Source organism: Miniopterus schreibersii, assembly GCF_964146895.1.
Source record: "Miniopterus schreibersii genome assembly, chromosome: 10".
Classification (NCBI taxonomy): domain Eukaryota; kingdom Metazoa; phylum Chordata; class Mammalia; order Chiroptera; family Miniopteridae; genus Miniopterus; species Miniopterus schreibersii.
The window spans coordinates 60,532,962-60,554,866 of record NC_138110.1 but is presented as its reverse complement, the minus strand read 5'-3'; the positions used below and the strand labels follow the sequence as shown (position 1 = coordinate 60,554,866).

General features: G+C 45.0%; 1 protein-coding gene and 1 pseudogene across 3 annotated transcripts in view; both read left to right on the top strand.

Moving 5' to 3' along the window:
• The window catches only part of ZNF341 (zinc finger protein 341), a gene marked incomplete at its 5' end in the record, with an annotated part of 39,225 nt that overhangs the window by 6,923 nt on the left and 10,397 nt on the right, over positions 1–21,905 (top strand). For both annotated transcript variants that reach the window (XM_081149549.1, XM_081149548.1), the window contains 8 exons: positions 1,316–1,465; positions 3,865–4,116; positions 6,392–6,587; positions 7,920–8,010; positions 9,689–9,882; positions 11,313–11,503; positions 14,829–15,037; positions 20,947–21,043. In XM_081149549.1, the coding sequence (XP_081005675.1) occupies positions 1,316–1,465; positions 3,865–4,116; positions 6,392–6,587; positions 7,920–8,010; positions 9,689–9,882; positions 11,313–11,503; positions 14,829–15,037; positions 20,947–21,043 (1,380 nt within the window). The remainder of the gene's footprint in view (positions 1–1,315; positions 1,466–3,864; positions 4,117–6,391; positions 6,588–7,919; positions 8,011–9,688; positions 9,883–11,312; positions 11,504–14,828; positions 15,038–20,946; positions 21,044–21,905) is intronic.
• LOC308562987 (large ribosomal subunit protein eL29 pseudogene) lies at positions 5,279–5,823 on the top strand (annotated as a pseudogene). The gene has a single exon. The product of its transcript is annotated as a large ribosomal subunit protein eL29 pseudogene (transcript).

Sequence of the window (21,905 nt, the reverse complement as noted above, 5' to 3'; positions counted from 1 at the left end):
CGTCTCAGGATGCCAGGTCAAGGAATCGAATTTCCCTCTGACTTCTCCTTATTTCTTTAAAACATTATCTTCATCCATTGTAGTAGACATAATTCCTGTTATCAAAATTAAAGCCTTCACTCCCAGGCCCATGGGACATGCAGATTGAAACTTTTCAAGTTGCTATGCACATCTTCTAACAGAACAGTTTGATTATGAGTTTCGTTAGCAGAAAACATTACCCCCCACACTTTTTTTTTTCTTCATTTAAAAGAGAGAGGGAAAATTCCTCCAGTCTTGGGCAAGAAAATAACTTCAGAACACAAGCAATTGGCTCGGGCCGTGTAGCTCAGTTGGTTACAGCATCATCCTGATATGCCAAGGTTGTGGGTTTGATCCCCAGTCAGGGCACATACAATAATCAACCAATGAATGCATAAGTAAGTGGAACAACAAATTGATGTTTCTGCCTCTCTCTCTCTCACTCTCGCTCTCAAATCAATAAATGAAAATTTAAAAGAAAGAAAAGCAACAGGTAAACAAAACACCCTTTCCATCTACTGAGAACAGTCACTGCACCTTTAACACCCTCTTGTAAGGTCTGCCTTTCATCCTCGCTGTTAACCTGAGAATGTATTATTAGTTTTATTATTCATTTGTATGTTTGCAAATAATACATGTTTCCCTTCTCCTTTGTAAAGAATGCTACAAAGCAAATCCCCTTTGGCACTATTCCTCTCCCCTGCCCCCAGGTAACTACTGATAGGTATCCCTCTCAACCTTCTAAGATACTTTCACATACTTACTTAAGTATCCACAGGAATTATATCGTAATATTGTTTTAGATTTTTAAAAATAAGAATACATAGTGTACATGTTATTATATAATTTGATTTTTCATCAATACTTTTTACTTGCTATATAGTACTCTATCTATGACTATATTGTATTTTTTAATTCATTGAGGTTATAAGAAACATCACTATAAGAAACAACACTGTGCAGAATACTCTTCTTCATGAACTCCCTGTGGACATGTGTTTCTCTAGGATAGGTGCCAGGAAGTATTATTGCTGGGTCATAGGGTATGTGCCTTACAGGGAGGTGTGACTTATTCTTCTCATTTGATAGATGGGGAACTGGAGGTTCAGACAGGTGGAATGACTTGCCCAGGGTCACACAGCAGCAAGAAGCATCAGAGGTAGAAATGGAATTCAGGTCTGTGGGACTTTGGAACCCAGATCTTTTGCTTCATGCTCTCTGCTTCTTTCCAGAGCCTCACACATGTTCATTCTCTCTCTTCTCTCATTCTCTCTCTCTCTCCTTCTCTCTCCAGATCTCCACATACATCACAGTGCCCCCATCCCCACTGATCCAGACCTTGGTGCAGGGGAACATCTTGGTGAGCGATGATGTGCTTATGTCTGCCATGTCGGCATTCACATCCCTGGACCAACCCATGCCCCAGGGCCCCCCGCCTGTGCAGGTAAGGAGGGGACTGGCTTCTCACAGGATCTTGATTCCAGGCCTGCATGTTGACTCCAGCAGATTCAGAATCTTGTAGAAAGAAGGGAGTGTGGACTCTGCTCTCCCCCACACTGAGGAGGATGGCCAGCCTCCCCCTGCCCAACGCTGCTGTGGGTGGGAAAGCTGCCACATTAGTGGGGGCCCAGAATGTGACTTGGAGTTTCATAGCCACAGTCCAGCTATTTTGCCTCCTGTTTTTATTCTTAACAAAAGTGTCCCTTGTCCATTAGAAAATACACAAGAAAAAAAAAAAAAAAGTTTAATTATTCATAATCTGGAAAGTAAAGAGATATGGTAACCAACTACAGTGTGCATTTCTTGGTTGGATCCTGGGTTGTGTAGGAGCATAAAGGCATTACTGGGGAAATTAGAATATGGAGGAATTTGAATATTTTAGATAATAATATTATATTAATGTTCAATTCCTGAATGTGGTGATTGAATTTTGGTTATATAGGAAAATATTCTTGTTCTTAGGAGATGCATTGAGTACAGTATTGAGGAACAAAGTGTTATGTCTGTAACTAATTCTCAAATGGCTTGATGAAACAACATACACGTATTGTAGATGTGGCAATATGGCAACAACTGAGTGAGTCAGATGAGGTTTAAAGGTTGTTCAATGTAGCCCGGCCGGGCATGGCTCAGCGGTTGAGCGTCGACCTAGGATCCAGGCGATCGGGGTTTGATTCCCGGTCAGGGCACATGCCCGGGTTGCGGGCTAGGCAGCCCATCAGTGGCTCTCTCATCATTGATGTTTCTCTCTCTCTCTCTCCCTCTCCTTTCCTCTCTCTGAAGTCAATAAAGACATATTTAAAAAAAAAAAAAAAAAAAAAAGGTTGTTCAATGTATTCTTTTTGCAACCTTTCTGTCTTTTGAAATTTTTCAGAATGAAAGTTGGGAAATCACTCAGTCAATCACACAGTTGTACTCCTTCCACTCAAAGGAAATACTATCAAAATGTTGGTTTTCCTGACCTTGAATGCAAATAAAAATAGAAATAGCTTTTAAAAAATAAACACATTTATAATATACACACCTATATAAAAGGGTCGTTGTAGTCACTGTTCTGGAACCTGCTTTTCTTACTTTGCCTTGGCTTGACCTCATTCTCTATGCCTACAACTCTGCATCAGTATTTCCCAGAAAGTTCCTTGGAACACTGGCCCCTTGGAATTTCCCAATACAATAAGGATCTCTGGTCAAACTCGCCTAGGCTGGAAGCATTCTATTTCTTCCCTTGGTTTGTTCCTGTTTTTTTCCTACAGTAAAGAAATACTTTTAATTTTGTCATCCCAGATTTTCTCCCAAACATATTTGACTGTGGAACCCAAGAAAGAACAATTAAAAGGAGCACCCTTTATGAAATACTGCTCAGCATCATCATTTTGACAGCTGTAACGTGGATGGATCATCTTCTGTGTAGCCAGGCTTCTGTGGGTGGACATGTAGGTCGTTGCCATTTATTGGAGTAACAGCCATGTGTACATATCTTTGCCCACCTGCTTGATAATTTTTGTAGAATAAATTTCTAGAATCAGTGGCTGTGTTTCAGGGCTTCATGGCCACCCACCCATTTCGTGACTCTCTAGAAAGACTCCCAGGATTCAGGATGGTTGTACTCATGGCTGCGGTTTATTACTGCAAAAAGATACATAGCAGGGTCAGAAATGGAAAAGACACATCAGCTGGAGTCTGGAGGAATCCAGCTGCAGGTTTCCAAAGTTCTCCTTGGGAAGCAGGGAGAGGTTACACAAAACACATGTCTTCCTCCAGCAGTGAAGAGCAGCAACACAGGTGCAGTGTTTCTGCCCAGGGAAGCATACCTAAGACTCCAGGGCTCAGGCTTTTACTGGGGATTGGTCACAGATGCCCAGCCATAACAACCACAATTCCAGATTTCCCGATAGGAAGGAGGCGTTTGCCATAAGTCACATTGTTTGTACAGACAATCTAGGTGAGTTGATACAGTACAGTCAGTGCCCCAGGTGGGCAAAAGAGCCTTATCAACATAGGGAATCTTCTACAAGGCTAGTTCTCAGATGCCAATCAAGAGCCAGTTCTGCAAGCAAGCCTTTCTAAAGACAGCGACATTAGGCCTGCTATATGGACTCGTTCCTGCACGAACGGCCATTTTTGCCGACTTTCATAAAGGAAAGGAATAGCAGCGCCTGGCTGATGGCTCCTCTGAATTCTCCCAAACTTTGTGTCCATGGCCCCACTCAGCGTCGTCCTCTGAGCTGCCTTGTGAGTGGCTGTTCTTTCCACATGGCTAAGGCAACTGTCCTTCCTCACTGATGAACAAGACAGCTGGTGTCAAGAGACTGTGATGCTTTACTTTTTCTCTTCTGATTTCAGAGCAGCTTGAACATGCATTCGGCGCCCAGCTACCTCACCCAGCCTCCGCCACCCCCTCCACCCCCTCCACCACTGCCCCCACCTCCACCCACCCAACCCCCACCACCCCCACCTCAGAGTCTGGGTCCCCCTGGGCGTCCCAACCCTGGCGGGAATGGCGTGGTGGAGGTGTACAGTGCCACGGCCCCCCTGACTGGAAGTGGAACAGTGGAGATCCAGGCACTGGGAATGCAGCCCTACCCACCCCTGGAGGTGAGCAGAGGCTGGGGGTTAGGGTGGAGGGGGAGAAACTGGTCATGGTCATCATGGGTAACCTGGACCTTTCCTGAGCACCAGCTGTGAGTCAGACACTGTGCTGGAGATACCATGACCAGGGGACCACAGCAGGGGAAAGAGGAACTTTAATCAGGCCATCACAGCTGTGTCAAATGCAAGCCATGTGAAGATGTGAAATAGAGGGTGTAGCATACATAATACAAGCTGCCCTTGGGAGTGCTCAGACAGTCAGAGAATGCCTGGTTTTGGGGAGAGGATTCCAAAAAATATCTGTGTGTCTTTTGCATTTTTTTAACTAGCTAGGTATATTAGTTAGCTGTGGCTCTGTGAAAAATATCCATAAAACTTCAGTGGTATGTAGCAAAAACTGTTTCTTGTTCTCACATCTATAGTGATCTGTGTGGCAACTCTGCTGATCTTGGCTGGGTTCACCCCGTGTCTGGAGATTGACTGGCTGTTGGCTGCTCTAGCATGGCCTGGGGTGGGGTGAGTGGGATGACCCAGCTCTGCCCCATGTATCTTTCACCCAGGAATGTTCTCATGGCAGTGGTGGAGATATAGTAATGCAAGCAGAAATGCTCAAGGCTTCTTGAGGTTTAGGCTTGTGACACAGTGTCACTTCTGCTGGTCAGAGTAGGTCCAAGGCCAGGTTAGATTTAAGAAATAAGGAAATAGATGCCATCTCTTAATGGGAAAAGCTTCAAAGTCACATTGCAAAGGGCATGAGAACAGGGAGAGGTAAAGGACTGAGGTCATTATGTAATCAACGCACCGTACGTACTGTACTAACGCCCTGCTGAAGAGCTCTGGGCTACAAGCAGTCTACTCTCAAGGTGGTAAGAGTTCAGAATCTTCAAGATACCAGTGCTAGGGGCATGGTTATAACAGAAAGAGCCTGCCTGCATTTCAGGGCATTATCCCAGAGTCATGTCTATATGGAATCGGCCATATAGACATTCTATGTCAGGTAGCATCTAAATGTAAGGAGAACCAGACCAGTGGGGAAGTTCCACCACCAGCTATGTGATGTTATGAGAGCCTGCAAGAGGATTTGCCCTAGTCTGGGAGACTAAAGCAAGCTTCTCTAAGGACTTTTTGAATTAAAAAAGAAAAGTTAAGCTCTTCTGGTCCCAGTCTCTTCAGGAGCCGTGGGCTTGGGCACAGACATGGCCAAGTCCAAGAACCACACCACGCACAACCAGTCCCCAAAATGGTACAGAAATGGCATCAAGAAACCCTGATCACAAAGATACGAATCTCTTAAGCGGGTAGACCCCAAGTTCCTAAGGAACATGTGTGCTTTGACAAGAAGCACAAGAAGGGCCTGAAGAAGATGCAGGCCAACAACGCCAAGGCCATGAGTGCACATGCCAAGGCTGTCAAGGCCCTTGTAAAGCCCAAGGAGGTCAAGCCCACAATTCCAAAGGGTGGCAGCCACAAGCTCAGTCGACTTGCCTACATCGCTCACCCCAAGCTTGGGAAACGTGCTCGTGCCCACATCGCCAAGGGTCTCAGCTGTGCCGGCCAAGGCCAAGGCCAAGGCCAAGGCTCCAACCCAGCCCCAGGCTGCGGGTGCAGGTGCAGCCCCAGCTTCAGCTCAGGCTCCAGCTACCAAAGTGCCCAGGCCCCCACGAAGGCTCCACAGTAGAGTCCTCTGTCTGCGGGTGTGAGGACAGAAGGACTGGTGCGACCCCTGAGCTGCTGTCTGCATGGAGCTGGTGTCCTCTTGTGCTATTTGTACAAATAAACCTGAGTCAGGAAAAAAAAAGAAAAGAAAAGTTAAGTAAGTGAGATGCTGAGAGGATGACCGTGGCCTGGTAGGCAGAGGGGCCAGCACATGGGGAGCTGCTACTCTTTATTTTCCATGTAGACGAGGGTGGTCTTTGAGGTTGGAGCCTGAGTCTTTGATTTTGCATCCTTAGCACTTAGCAGAATACCTGGCCTATAGAAGGTGTCTGAAATAGGGCCCTCTGAATTCAGTTTCCTCTCTAAAATGCACACTTCCCTTGTTTTTAAAAAAATCAATGGCAGAGTCAGGATTTGAACCCAGACAACCTGGCTCCAAAGCTGCTTCCAGCCTTCTGGGGTCTTGGGAGTGACTGAGGTGACTGAGCTAGGTGGAGGAATTAGGATGGCTTTGTAGGTGGGGAGTAGCTGAGATCAGCCAGGGCCACTATGAGGGTCTCTCTGGCTGGGGCGGTTTTTCCCCTCCTTTCCCAGAGCTCACTCCCTGACTCTGCTGTCCTTCTAGGTGCCAAACCAGTGTGTGGAGGCTCCAGTATACCCCACCCCCCCAGTGTACAGCCCCGGCAAACAGGGATTCAAACCAAAAGGACCCAACCCCACTGCCCCCATGACCAGCGCCACTGGGGGCACGGTGGCCACCTTTGACTCCCCACCAGTGCTGAAGACCCGACGGGCCAAAGGTGCCAGTGGACTCCCAGAAGGTGGGCCCACAGCCTGAGCATCTTTCCTCAGCATTGGTCCAGCCACAGGCTGCTTAGATCTAGTCTTCCCTTTTATGATGATTAGGGTTACATTTGGTTGCATGTAATGACAAATCCAAAATAAGAGTGACTTGAAAATTATAGAATTTTGGTTTTCTCCTGTGCAAAACAAGGCCAGAGGTAGGCAATCAGGGGATCGTGTGCCTGTATGGTCACCAGGAATCCACATTTCTTCTATCTTTCTGCTCTGCCATCCCTAGTGTCTGGCTTCTGTTTTCAGGGTTCCTCATTGCGTAAGGTGGCTACTGGAGCTCCAGTCAGCATTTTCATATTTAGGCAGTAAGAAGGGTAAAGGGGGCATCGCCCAGCTTCTAGCAGTTCTGCATGATGCTTTTGCTTACATCTCATTGGTCAAAACTTAGTCACGTGAGCATATCTAGCAGCAAAGGAAGCTGGGAAATGTCTCTTTTATCCAAGAACATGGATGTTTCTCTTAAGTGGAGCACATGTGAGGAAAGAAGGGGAGAATGGATATCAGGCAGGCAAGAAGCAGTGTCTGCCACTGCTTTGGAGATGCTAGGTATGGGGATGGGGCCAGTATCAGAAAGTGCTGGGGGTGAGAAGGGCAGAGAAATTGAGAATGTTTCAGGGCCTTCCAGTCAACTACTTTTACGCTGCCTTTCTTTCACAAACGTGTGTTGAGTTTGGTGTCAGGCACCGGGGATCTAGCCTCTTGGTCTGGGATTTCCCTATCCCACCGTTTAATGGGAAGGATGGACAGAGAAATATTTATGGGTTACTCTGGGAAGGAGGTTAATGGGGTGTTGTGATTGAGAATACTGGAGAGAGGGTGAAACGGTGCCACCCATCCACTTAGGGATGGGAAGGGAGCAGCCCTGTGGCTATCCGAGGGACAAGCATGCCAGGTCAAGGGGAACAGCAGGTTCAGAGGTCCTGAGGTGCGGCCATGTTGGAGGTCTTCCAAGGTTAGCAAGGAGTCTGCTAGAGCGAGGTGGAGAGAATAATGAGGTTGGCAGGAAGCAGAGAATTCAGAGCCCTGTAGGCCACAGCAGAGAGGCTAGATTTTATCCTAAGCCAGAGGGGAACCTTTGAGGGGTTTGTCCTGCTTTCCCATCCAGAGCATGTCCTGGGCGTTCCTCCCCGCAGCACTGGGAGAGGCTCACCTGTGCCTCTTCTGCCTGTCCAGGAGTGTATACTTCCCAGGGTCTGGGATTTCTGGCCCCAGGTCCAGGGAGTAGAACGGTTGGAGGCTGCCCTGGCATAGTTGTACCCATAGCTTCACCATCCCATTCCTCCCACTTTGTCTTTCAGCTGCAGGGAAGCCAAAGGCTCAGAAACTCAAGTGTTCATACTGTGACAAGTCATTCACCAAAAACTTCGACCTGCAGCAGCACATCCGAAGGTACCCAGGCATGATGGGGCAGGTGGCTTCCGGGCAGCCCTGGCTGGGGAGCCATCTGCAGTGGAAGTAAGGCGCCCTTCCCAGCCCCCTAGCCTGGGTGGTGACCAAGGCCCCATCTGTCCTGTTGTGATTCTCAGAGCTTCAGTCCAGATCAGGACGGTTTTCCCTCTTCTCTTCCAGAAGCAGTGGAGGGTCTGTGAAAGCTGTGGGTCCTGCCCACTTTGATGGGGAAGGTCCAAATAGGGTGAGGTAGGAGGAGAAATGCACTTGAACTGATAGGGGCTTTGCAGGCATGAGGGTGCCTCAGTCCTCACCTCTGCCTCAAGGGCTGCCATGCTCTGCAAATATGGCTCTGTCTGCTCACTCAGGACCAACTTCTTGTCCCAAGAGCATGCAGGGAACCACTCTGGTACTCAGGTTTTTCTTCTGAGGGGTGGACTTGTTCAGTGTTTCTCAGAGTGGGGTAATTGGGACATGAGATAATTTTAGGTGTTTCAAGGACATGGTTTTGAAAAGTTTTGAAAGACATAGTGAGAAAATTACTCTCTTCAATTTCTTTGAGTCCTTGGAGAGTCAAAGGAGAAAGCCTCAATTTGGTGCTAGTCTGTCCTAATGCCTCTCACATTGCTAGCTCATGTTTTATGAGAGGGGGAGGGGGAGGGAGAGAAAGAGGGAGAGCACACATCAGATTCCAACCATGGCAGGCAGTCTTTTCTTTAGAACAGGGTGTCTCCGCCTTGGCACTGTTGACATTTTAGATCACAGATCACAACATTCTTTTCTGTGGGGGTCTTACCAGTGCCTGGTAGAAGGGTTAGTAGCATTCCTGACCTTTAACCATTAAAGGAGTGCCAATAGCACTCCTTATTCCTCAGCTGTGACAACCAAAAATGTCTCCAGATATTGCCAAAGGTTCCCTGAAGGGCAAAATCAATCACAGTTGATAACCACTGGTCTATACTGGTGCTGTGTAATAGAACTTTCTGCAAAGATGGAAATGCCCCAAAGGGCACTGTCTAATGGGGTACCACTAACCATATATAGCTATTGAGCACTTGAAATGTGGCTGGTATGATTGAGAAATTGAATTTTTTATTTTAATGAATTTAAATTACAATAGTCTGTGTGGTTTGTGTCTACCTTATTGGACAGTACAGCTCTAGATCTTAATATTGTTTTATAAATTCTTACATTTTTGGTTATGTCATATTTATGACAGGTGGTTTTCTGTATACAATAACAAAAGGAAGCTTCATTTTAAAATATTTTAAGTTTTAAAACACAGAATTGATTTGAAGGAAAATAGTAAGTAATGATACAAGTGCTATGCTGTGACAGCTAGGATATTTTCTCCTTCAAATAACAAATCCTTATTTAAATGAGCTTGAATAGTTAGGAAATGTTTCATCTCACAGTATGGGATGGCCATGGAGACAGTTAGCTCTGGTTGATTCAGCAGCTCAGTAATGTCACCAAGAGTTCAGGGTTTTTCTGTCTCTGGTCTGCTTACCTCAGCAAGTGGGCCTGTCCTCATGGTGTCAGAATGGTAGCCAGTTGTATCTGGTGGCCAGCAACATCTAGATGTTCTGTCTGGGCCTTCCTGGTGGCCGTGAGCTCCTGGGCTGAGGCCACATCTCCATTTCTACACAAGGGTGCTGACAAGCCTTGTTTCCTGCAGCCACACTGGTGAGAAACCCTTCCAGTGCATTGCATGTGGCCGTGCCTTTGCCCAGAAGTCTAATGTCAAGAAACACATGCAGACTCACAAGGTGTGGCCTCCAGGGCGCAGTGGTGGCACCGTCTCTCGCAACTCAGTGACTGTACAGGTCATGGCCCTGAACCCCAGCAGGCAGGAGGACGAGGAAAGCTCAGGTGGGTTGAAGGGGGGAACGCCACTCTCCCTATACTCCTTCTCTGCAGCTTCATGGGTTTTGTTGCTGTATGACCTTGGGCAACCTCTTTGACTTCTTTGGGGTTCAATTTGCTTCATTTATAAAATGGGGCGTAAGATGAAAGGTAGGATGACAAATATAAAATATGTATGGTGTTACTCTAATGCTGTACCCATAACAGACATCACTAGTCAATCACCTGTCATTTTTGCTGAGGTTGGATACCACCTCAGAATTTATTTTCAATATATTACTCTAGGCAGTCACTCTCAGGTGATCAGAAATTGAAATCTCTTTGGCCTCTGTGGGCAGATGATTTCCAAAGCTCTTTATAGTTTGTAAAATTGTCATCAAAGCTATCACTTGTCCCTGAGCTAATGACCTTTCCCCTAATATTAGTACATAATATGAGCAACATATGCCATTTAAAATTTTCTAATAGCTATATAAAAACAGTAAAAAAAAAGCTGAAATTAATGTTAATCATATATTTTATTTAACTCAGTATATTAATAGTATCATTTTAGCATGTTATATAAAAAAATTATTAATGAGATATTTTATATTCTTTTTAGTGTAAGTTTCCAAAATTCATTTACATTTATAGTACATCTGGATTTGGACCGGCTGCATTTTGAGTCCTCAGTTGCCACATGTGGCTCTTGGCCACTGTATTGGATAGTGTAAGGCTGGGGCTTTCCTGTGCAGCCCCATGGGTGAGCAACACCTGCTACATGCCAGCTAATGAAGGGGGTGTTTTGCTGTCAAAAACATATGGCCACTTTTATATGATCTCCCTGTTGGAACTAGCCCTACTGTGTATTTAGCCATTCTATGTGTGCATACTGAGTCCTTGTGAGTACCTTGGAGAAGAAACCATTTTTTCTCTTTCTTTTGAAACTCTTGCAGTGCCTAGCACCAAGGGTTCAACCATTTAGCAAACATTTATGGAGGCCTACTATGTGCCAGGCTCCTGTCCCCAGGGAATGTGAGGGAAGGGCAACTAAACAAATGAGTGTAATTAGGACAAGGAGCGGGGGAGGCATAATGAGTACAGCTAGGAGCCATGTTCAAGATTCTTAACTACGGAAAGGCCTAGAGTGTCCAGTGGAAGGCCAGGGAGGGGAGACTTGAGGCAATAGCTATTCATCCATCGGAATGTAAGTATTTCAGTATTTTAGCACCTGGAAGGGCAGTATCAGTGCACACCAGCTGAATGTGAGTGCAGGTCCTTGAGTACAGTGTCCAGCACCAAGCACGTGGTGGGTGGTGGGTGATGGGTGGTGGGTGGTAGGGTGTACGCAGTGGAGCACACAGTAAACATCCGAGAATCCTTCCTAAATGGTGTGGCTCTCTGTCCTGACTTCCTCTACCCTTCTTAGTGACTTTTCTCCCTGGCTTTCTCCTCAGGATTGGGCCAGACCCTGCCGAGTGCCCCACAGCCGCAGGCCTTGCCCACAGCAGGTGAGGATGAAGGGGACAAGCTGGAGGCCAAGCAGGTGGTCCTCATCGATAACTCCTACCTGTGCCAGTTCTGCCCCAGCAAGTTCAGCACTTACTTCCAGCTCAAGTCCCACATGACCCAGCATAAGAATGAGCAGGTAGGTGGCTAGTGGATAGCGGGGGTGCACTTCCATCCTAGTCATGAGCCTTAGCTGGTACTGGGGTCTTGAACGTGGCCTAGAAAGGGGACAGAAGTGGGCCTCATTTGGTCTGAGCTACTGTCTAGCCATTCATGATAGGCCAAGCTTCCCCCTCTATTCTGCCTGGGTGGGGCCAGCTTACTGGGCCTTAGGGTGCTAAAGGTCAGATAATGAAGGACTCAGAGACAGGAAAAATTCTTAATGCCCTGAGAAAATCTAATGTCTAAAAACCTACCTATGGGGACTTAGGACTACAGTCTTTTTTTTTTTAATTGAGATGTAATTCATATACCATAAAATTCACCCTTTTAAGAGTGTACAGTTCAGTGGTTTTAATATATTCATAAGGTTGTATAGCCATCACTACTATCTAATTCCAGAACATTTTTATCACCCTGAAAAGAAACCCTGTACCCATTAGCAATCACCCCCTGCCCCCAGTCCCTGGTAACCACTCATCTAGTTACTGTCTCTATGGATTTGCCTATACTGGACATTTAATATAAATTGAATCATATAGTATGTGGCCTTTTGAGATAATGTTTTTAAGGTTTATCCATGTTGTAGGATGTACCAGTACTTTATTTCTACCATAATATTTATTTAATATTATGGTAGAATAATATTCCATTATATGGATATGGCACATTTTGTTTATCCTTTCATCAGGTGATGGACATTTGGATTATTTTTTGGCTTTTGTGAATAATACTGTATGGACATTCATGTATAAGTTTTTATAAGAACATATGTTTCAGTTCACTTGGGTATAAACCTAGAAGCGAAATTGCTGAGTTATATGGTAATTCTATTCCAGTGTTTATTTTTTACAATAACCTTTATTTCTTCTTATAAAAGTATCATGCCCAGTGTAGAAGTAGAAAATTCAGAAAAGTCTAGACCTACCTGGTTTTGCTCAGTGGTTAGAGCGTCAGCCCGTGTACTGAATGGTCCCAGGTTCAATTCTGGCCAAAGACACGTACCTCAGTTGCAGTCCCTCTCACATCAATGTTTCTCTCTCTCCCTCCCTTCCACTCTCTCTGAAAAGCAATGGGAAAGGTGTCCTCCAGTGAGGATTAAAAGAAAAAAGAAAAAAGAAAAAAGGTTAATGTTTACTATCTATTATACGTTGGGCACCCTGCTAAATGCTTTAGCTTCACTATTTTATTTACTCCTCATAACAACCTTAGAAATAGGCATTTTCAGTATATCCAGAGGCCCAGAGGGGTGAAATGACCCATCCAGAATCACACAGCCAGTAAGTGACTTGAGTCAGGGTTCAAAGTGAGGTTCATTTGACCCCAAACCCCACAACATTTACCCCCTTGCAATACATCCTCCCAAGAATGCAGCACATAATCCAGTATATTTTGTGGGGTTTCTGTAATTTAAAAAATTATAATTAGGATCTATATACACATAATTTTGAATTGTGATTTTTTTGAGATAGTTTTTCCCCCAATTTTTTATTTTTAAAGAAATGCACATTCACACTAAGTTGCAAAGACAGTGCAGAGAGGTCCCTCATACCTTTCGGTCAGTTTCCCTCAGTAGTTCATCTCACATAGCTACAGCACAGTATCAAACCTAGGAAGCTGCCTGGCCAGTGCGACTCAGTGGTTGAGTGTCGACCTATGAACCAGGAGGTCACCGTTTGATTCCTGGTCAGGGCACATGCCCGGGTTGCGGGCTGGATCCCCAATAGGGGGCGTGCAGGAGGCAGCTGATCAATGACTCTCTCATCATTGATGTTCCTGTCTCTCCCTCTCCCTTCCTCTCTCTGAAATCAATAAAACATATTAAGAAAAAACCAACTAAACAAACTAGAAAACTGACATTGATATAAAGTGTCTCTGTAGTTCTGTGTCATTTTACCACCTGTGTAGATTTATGTAGCCACCACTGCAATCACAGTACAGAGCTATTTGTCACCACTGAGATCTCACTTGTGCTGCCCCTTGCTAGATACACTCACCCTTCTCCGTAACTTATTTAGCCTCTGGAAACCACTGATCAGCTCTCTATCTCTGTGAGTTTGCCATTTTGAGAATGTTATATAAATAGAGTCATGCAGTGTGTGGCCTTTTGAGATTGGCTTTTTTTTTTTTTAATCCTCACCCGAGGATATTTTTTCCATTGCTTATTCAGAGAGAGTGGAGGGGGGAGAAAAACACTGATGTGAGAGAGAAACACTGATTGGTTGCCTCCCACACATACACCGACTGGGTATTGAACTTGCAACCTGGGTATGTGCCCTGACCAGGAATTGAACCTGCCACCTTTTGGTGTACAGGGTGACTCTCCAACCACCTGAGCCACCCCAGCTTTAACTGAGCATGTGGCCACCCTGAGCAAATCATGCTTCACTTTGTTAGGAAGAAGGAGCATGTGGAATCTTGTGGACAACCAGGAATGTGTACTACTTGTCAAAGTATAATTTTCAAAATGTTAAAATATAATTCTCATATAAATAACATTGTGAGCATGAGTCAGAATTTTACACAACTCATTGATGAGGGAACTGGAAGGATAACAAAGTCAGTTCAAAAGAAGGCATGAGGCACTGATATTTATACCTATATACAACTGTCAGGGGCAAAAGGAACACTGAAATAAGATTGCTAAGTTAGATACAAATCTGATTAATGTCCTACAGGGCAACAAAACCCATGACCTTTGGGGTTATCCTCTCTACCTGACACAAATAATTTATATTAGATCAGTTTTGTACAAGTTAATATTTAACTTTAGAGTCTGGATTCTAATCAGTGGTAAATAGCCAAAGAAATGCGCATTCCTCCAGAGAGCATATGACCCTGGGGAGGCTTGTTAGACAGCAGTACTGGTGGACCAGCATCACCTGGGTCTTGTTAGGATGCACATGTTCAGGCCACCACACCCGCTGAATCAGATACTCCGGGGGTGCTGCCCAGCACCCCCAATCTGTTACTGTCGTGCACGCTCAGGTTGGGGAGCCACTACTCTAGTATGACATTGGAAGGACACAATGTCATCTTCTTACTGTATTTTCAGATTTGGGGTAATTTTTCTAAATATACTCAGGCCACACAGAGCCTGAGGAAAGGGTAGTGGGGTCATTTTGACTGGCTGAGAGGAGAGGACCCTCCAATCAAAATAAAACCAGGGCTCCAGCAGCAGGGGAGCCGGGGAATAGAGGTAGCGTCATTCACCAGCAGTGTTCCAGGAAGATGCCACAGGGCAGGGGGCGGCAGTGGAGGCAGCTCTCCTGCCTCCCCTTACCTTCCCCGCATCTGCCATCAAGGTGTACAAGTGTGTGGTCAAAAGCTGCGCCCAGACGTTCCCAAAGCTCGACACATTTTTGGAGCACATCAAGAGCCACCAGGAGGAGTTGAGCTACCGCTGCCACCTCTGTAGCAAGGACTTTCCCTCACTGTACGACCTGGGCGTGCACCAGTATTCCCACAGCCTCCTGCCGCAGCACAGCCCCAAGAAGGACAGCACAGTCTACAAGTATGTGTCCTCCCACTTCCTCTCCCACAGGGAGCCCAGGGGTTTGTGGCCTCGGTGGTTCTCATGCTCAGGACCAACAGATACCTCAGAGGGGAAACTGATTCTCCAGGCTGGGGTCCAGCCTGGCAGAATGGGTTCTGGACCTTAGCACTGGTGGGACAAAAGATACTGGCCCTTCTTATAGCATTCTTTAATTTGACAGACATCCTAAAAAAAAAAAATCCTAAAAATGGGAAATCAGTCTTTCCTTGTTATAGTAGAAAAAATATTTTTTCTATACTAAAAATATCATGAAAATATTATTTTGTCTGATAATCTAGAAAATTTAAGTTACAGTTGGAATAGTACACAGATTCTTAGAATGAAGAAAAGAATTAATAAGCACATTTGAAAGCAAAAATCATGAAAATAAGATGCCTTTTTTGTAATGTATAAGATTTAGGTTAAAGTTGAAGCTATATGGTAATTCTTAGTACGAACAAGGAATGCATCAAGCGTAGATTTGATTTGGGGTATTTTTTTCTGACTGTCCTTTATGTCACCTTAGTTTTCTATGACAGTCATAGAGGATTCTTTCGGCAGAAATGATGGAAGACTCCCTCAGTTTTGCCACATGCTTTTAATCCTTAGATCATCAGATCATTTTCTTTGAAGCTGTCATTCCTGTGATCAGCCTTTTGAGTTTCTCTTCCTCGGCTGTTTCCCGGCCCCTCCTCCAGACTCTCCTTTGTTGATGGTGTTATTTGCAGATGTCCAGCCTCACTTTACTAACTTTGTGAAATACTGCATTTTTGCCCTGCAGTCGTTTTGCTGTACATCTGTCCTGTGTTGCCACCTCACAAAGCCCAGCAAATAGTGCATGCAGATAGAGCTTAGTGGAAAACAAAGGTTTGCTTGAGGTATCCTTCTAGTCATTAGTGAATATTTTCATGTTAAATGGCTTTTGCTTCTTTGTACAAAACTGTACCTGCAGGGACCTGGCTGATAACTTTTGTTAAGGGGACCCTGCTGTAATTTCTGGGTGAACTTCTGAGGTTCAGAGATGAGTAAATATGGACCTTGAGTTTAGAATGCATGGATTGCTTAGGGAGACAAATGTATAAATATTTTTACCAAATACTGTAATAAAGTGCTATTATATATGCATGTCTATAATATATGTGATACAGAAGTACCACAGTGGGAGGTAGGGCAAGGAAAGTGTCCCAGGAGCAATGGTATCTGAACTGGGTTTTGAAGGATGAGTAGGAGTTTGCCAGGTTGTCAGTGGATAGGGTGGAGTGCATTCCTAGCAGGAAGACCAACATGTATAGAGACATAAAATAAAATAGCAAGTGGTTTAGGACCATTGTTGTATGAGTAGAAGTGGAAAGTGGTATTTAGATGAGGGCTAGGGGAGGAAGTGGGGCCAGGGCATGAGGGCCTTATAGAAATTACAAGAGATTTGAGAAGTTGGCAGGGGGACTGGGACTCATGAAATGGGATGTAGGGCAACTGGCCCTGGGGGAGACTGGGAAATGGGGCCAGAAAGACAGGAAAGCCAAGTGAGGCTTTTATCAGCCAAGGGGATGGAGATTTGTACTTAGAGGACATTTGCTTTTTGCTCCCTTCAAGTGTGTGGATTATCTGTAAGTTCCTTTGGCTTTGTGGCCCTCTGGACTGAGATGCCAAGTAAAAGGAAGGGAGCACCCAGTATATGCCAAGCTCTGACTTAGGGACATTGATCCCTATGGAGATAGGTTGTGTTAGTCAGCTCAGGCTGCTATAACAAAATACCATAGACACATGAGAGAGAGAAACATTTTTCTTTCTTTCTTTCTTTTTTTTTTTTGTTAACCCTCACCTGAGGATATTTTCTCTATTGCTTTTCAGAGAGAGAGTGAAAGGGAGGGAGAGAGAGAAAGGGAGAGAGAGAGAAACATTGACGTGAGAGAGACACACTGATTGGTTGCCTCCAGCACACACCCCAGGGAGTGAACCTGAAACCCAGGTATGTGCCCTTGACTGGGAATTGAACCTGTGACCCTTTGGTGTGTGGGCCAACGCTCCAACTACTGCTTAATACCGGCCAGGGCTCAGTAAAATTCATGCTTGCCACTGTACATATGCTATATATCTACTTTTTCCTTTTAAAAATAAGATTTATTGATTGTTTTTATAATTACAAAATTCATGTCTAATGCAGAGAAAAGGATTTTTAAGAAACCCACAAAGAAACAAGAAACAAAACCCCATCACCCAAGATAACCCCAGTTAATCTCTTGGTACATGCCCTTTGGTATATATCTGTTATAGGTAATGGATATAGATATAAACATCACAGGCTATATTTGAGTCAGATTGTTCCAAACACAGTTACCGAATTTGGTAAAAATTTATTACACCATCTTCCTATTGCACAACTTCTCACAAACAGACTAAAACTTAATAGGGTCACTCTGGCCTGGCTGGGTGCCTCAGTTCATCGGAGCATCATCTCGTGCACCAAAAATGTTTCAGGTTCAATTCCCTGTCAGGGCATATACCTAGGTTGCGGGTTTGATCCTTAGTCGGGATCAACCGATATGGGAGGCAACCGATTAATGTTTCTCTCTCACACTGATGTTTCTCTCTCTCTCTGTTCCTCTCTCTAAACATATCCTCAGGTAAGGATTAAAAAAAAAAAATCAGTCTTGATGATTACAGCACATTTGATGTTACCACTTAAAACTTTTACACATAAAACTATATGAATATCTGTGCATTTTAGCGCAAACAGACCTGGCTCATCCTTTTAAACAGCTGCTTAGTATTCCATTGTATGTGGATATACTGTAATTTATTGAACCCGTTCCTTATTGTGGGGTAGTTGGGTTATTTCTAGTTTGTCATTTACAGACAACGCTACAGGGAACAACTTTGAAGATACATCTTCTTGCATTTGTGAATAAATTCCTGATAGTGTTTTTAAAAAATATTTTGTATTGACTTCTAGAGAGAGAGGAAGGGAGAGGGAGAGAGAGAGAGAGAAACATTGATGTGAGAGTGGAACATCTATTGGCTGCCCCCTGCATGCCATAGGGATACCAGGGATCGAGCTGGCAACCTGGGCATGTGCCCTGACCCAGAATCGAACTGACATCCTTTTGGTGCAGATTATGCCCAACCAACTGAGCCACACCGGCCAGGGCCCTGATAGCAATTTTGCAGGTCAAAGAGCGGGTTTTTAAAAGATTAATTACCTACTACAAAAAAAATTGTTATATGCATATAATGCAGTATTTAAAAACTACAAAAAAGCGTAGAGTGAAAAGGAATTCCCTGTCCACCCTGACCCACTTCCCCATCCTACACACAATTGCTTTCAGGAAGTGTTATTTTTCAACTTATTTTGACATAATTTCAGACTTCCAGAGAAGTTACAAGATTATTACAAAGAATTCCCACAGATGGTCTTCACCCAGACTTCCTAGATTTTAATGTTTGACATTTGCTTTATCCTATTCTGAGCCATTTGAGAACAGTTGGCCAACATGATGCTCCTTTACCCTTTCTCTTTCATGTGTATTTTCTAAAAACACAGATAACCTCTTACGTAGGCATGGTGTAGTTATCAAAATCAGGAAGTCAAATCAATACGCTTCTGTTACCTGATCTATAGACCATAGTAAAAAATTTCCAATTGTTCCAATAACATCCTTCATAGACAAAGAAAAAAAATTTTTTTTCTGGCTCAGGATCCAATTCAGGATCACATATTTCATTCAGTTATGTCTTTCTCTCTCTTTTTAAAAATAATTTTCTATTGATTGATTTTAGAGAGAGAAAGGAAGGAGGAGAGAGAGAGAAACATCGATTTGTTGTTCCACTTATTTTTTTTCTAAAATACGTTTTTATTGATTTCAGAGAGAGGAAGGGAGAGGGAAAGAGAGAAACATCAATGATGAGTCATTGATCGGCTGCCTCCTTCACTCCCCCTACGGGGGATTGAGCCTGCAACCCAGGCATGTGCCCCAACTGGGTATCGAACTGAGATCTCCTGGTTCATAGGTCGATGCTCAACCACTGAGCCACGCAGGACAGGCTGTTCCACTCATCTCTGCACTCATTGCTTGATTCTTGTATGTGCCCTGACCAGGGATCAAACCCACAACCTTGGCACATTGGGATGACGCTCTAACCAACTGAGAGCTACCTGGCCAGGGCAGTTGTCATGTCTCTTTACTCTCCTTGAAGCTGAAACAGGTCTTCTTCAGTCTGTCTTTGGCTTTCATGACCTTGATATTTTCAGAGTATGGGCCAGTTATTTTGAAGAATGTGCTGGGTTTGGATTTGTCTAGATCCAGGATTGGCACTTCAGCAGGAATGTCACCAGGTGACTGTGTCCTGCTCAGTGCATTATGTCCCGAGGTACGCGAACTTGGTTTATTTCTTTGCGGGGGACGCTGCCTTGGATAACGGTTAGGGTGGCATTTCTGGCAGGGAGTTTTGGTTTTAGTGGCTGTTGCTGAACTGCTTCGCGCACAAGCCTGCATCCTCACTGCTGAAACCTGTGCGATCTTTGTCCTCTCCCTTCCTCCCGCTTGTGAGGTCCCTGCCCTCCTGGTAGCTCCCCTCCCTCCCCACCTCCTCTTTCTTCCTTCGGAAGCACTTAGCTTGCTTTTAGTGTGTGGTCTGAGGGGGTCCCCTGGGCCCTCCATGGGTGCAGCCTGCCTGCTGGCTTCTCATGGTGGCCCTGGGATACAGATGGCAGGACCCATGCTTTCGTTTTGGGCATGAATCGCCTGCTTACCCGTAGCATTCCTCACTGGTACTGCATCATAAACGGGTTTATTTGCTGGCAAGTGTTTTCACGGTAGGGAGACAATGGGGTTTTCTGTAGGTTTGTGGCCTGAAACTGCTATTTGGAAAGCGTGTTAGCCACAGTGATATAAAGACTGTTTACGATAAAGACTGTGTCTGTAGTGCTTTGCGGCTTATGAACTGTTTAGCACAGTTGTGTCCTTTAACTCTCATGACAATCTTAAGAATGAACGACAGGCAGGTCCATTTGAGATTCTCAGCCCATTTTATGGATGAGGAAACTGAGGGTCAGAGATGGGGAAGAACCAGGCCTGGATCCTTGTCTGTCTGACTTTCCTATAACTGTTGTTCAGAGCAGTTTGTGAAAAGGACAGATATGGTCCCTGTTTCCAGAGCGCATTTGCTGGTGGAGGAGACAGATAATAACTGAGTAAACAAACAGGTAAAATAATTCCAAATAATAAGTGCTGGGGGGAAAATAAACCTGGGTGACATAATAGGAAGAGGTGGGAGGCTGACAGAGGGGGGCAACTGAGATAGGATGGTCAGGGAGGGCCTCCCTGAGGAGGTGACATTTGAGACATGAAGGATGAGAAGGTGCTACCCAGGGGAAGACTTGGGGAAGTGTTCCAGATCATAGAAATAGCAAGTACAAAGGCCCTCAAGTGGGGTCAGGCTTGATGTGTTTGAGGTACATTAAGGAGGCCAGGGTGGCTGGAGCAGAATGAGTGAGCTGGGCGGTGGAGAAAGATGAAGTCTGAGAGGTAGAAGTGGATTAGGTCAGTAGGGCCTTGAGACCAAGGTGAGGACTTTTAAGCAAGGGTGTGACACGGTCTGATTTTGATTTTTAAAGGCACTGCTGGCTCCCCTGTGGGTAATGGACCTTAGAGAGGGTGGGGTAGGGCAGGGAGGCCAGTGAGGAGGCTACTGCACATGTCCCAGGGAGAGAATGGCAGCTTGGATTAGGATGGAGGCAGTGGCCAGTGAGAAGAGTAGACCAATCTGAAAATGAATTGTTACCTCCTAATGTTGGCCCTGGGGGAGGGGAGGGGCTGGTTTCTGGGCCTGCTGGGTGAGTCCAGCCCCCACACACTACTCTCTCACTTCTCATGCTCCTTCCCATTTAGATGTGCCAAATGTGTCAACAAATACTCTACCCCTGAGGCCCTGGAGCACCACCTACAGACCGCCACTCACAACTTCCCCTGCCCGCACTGCCAAAAGGTGGGTACCCCTGCAACAATCGGGCAATCGGGGGCGACAGGCAGTAGAGTGAAAACCTCACTGTTTCCTTCTCCCCTGCTCCCCTCCTAACCTCATGCAGGCAAAGCTTGGGGTTGTTTCCACAGATGACATTGTATCTCTGAAGAGGGAGAGCTCTGCCTGGCCTCTCTTACCCAGCAGACACCACAGATGGCCATCTGGGGCTGTTGCTCGGCTGGGCCAGGCCAGGCCGTGCCAGACTGACATGGGATGAGGCCTGTCCTAGACCCAGGCCCAGGCAGCCACCAGTTTCCTGATGTGTTATTATCCTTGTTGTCATTGGTTCTTTTTAGCAAATCGGGAAAGCCTCACTGAAGCCTATCCCTTAGTATCAAATATCCAGGCTGTGTTCCATTTTCCAGTTGTCTCAATAACATCATAATGTTTGTAAAGTTTGTTTGTTTGAATCAAGTCTATATATTGCAGTTGATTGATATGATAGAAGTTTCTTTTAACATATAGGTTTCCCACACCATTGGTCCTTTTGTTCCTCTTTTAATTTATTTGTTGAAGAAACTGGGCCATTGGTACTGTGGCGTTTCCTGAAATCTGGATTTTGCTGATTGTATCCCCTGGTGTGTTTAACTTATTTCTTGGTTCTGCTCATTTTCTTACAACCTTACATGGCAGATTTTCCAGGACAGCCCTGGTTTCACTTCAGCCCCATTGTAGATGTTTCTAATTATATAGTCTAATTTTGAGCTTTGGAATTTGTGGTTCAAATAAAAGATGAACTGAGCAAGAACCATGTGCCAGGTGCTGTTCTGAGCATTTTATCTGAATTGATTAATTTAACCCTAGGAGGTAGGCATATTATTACTCT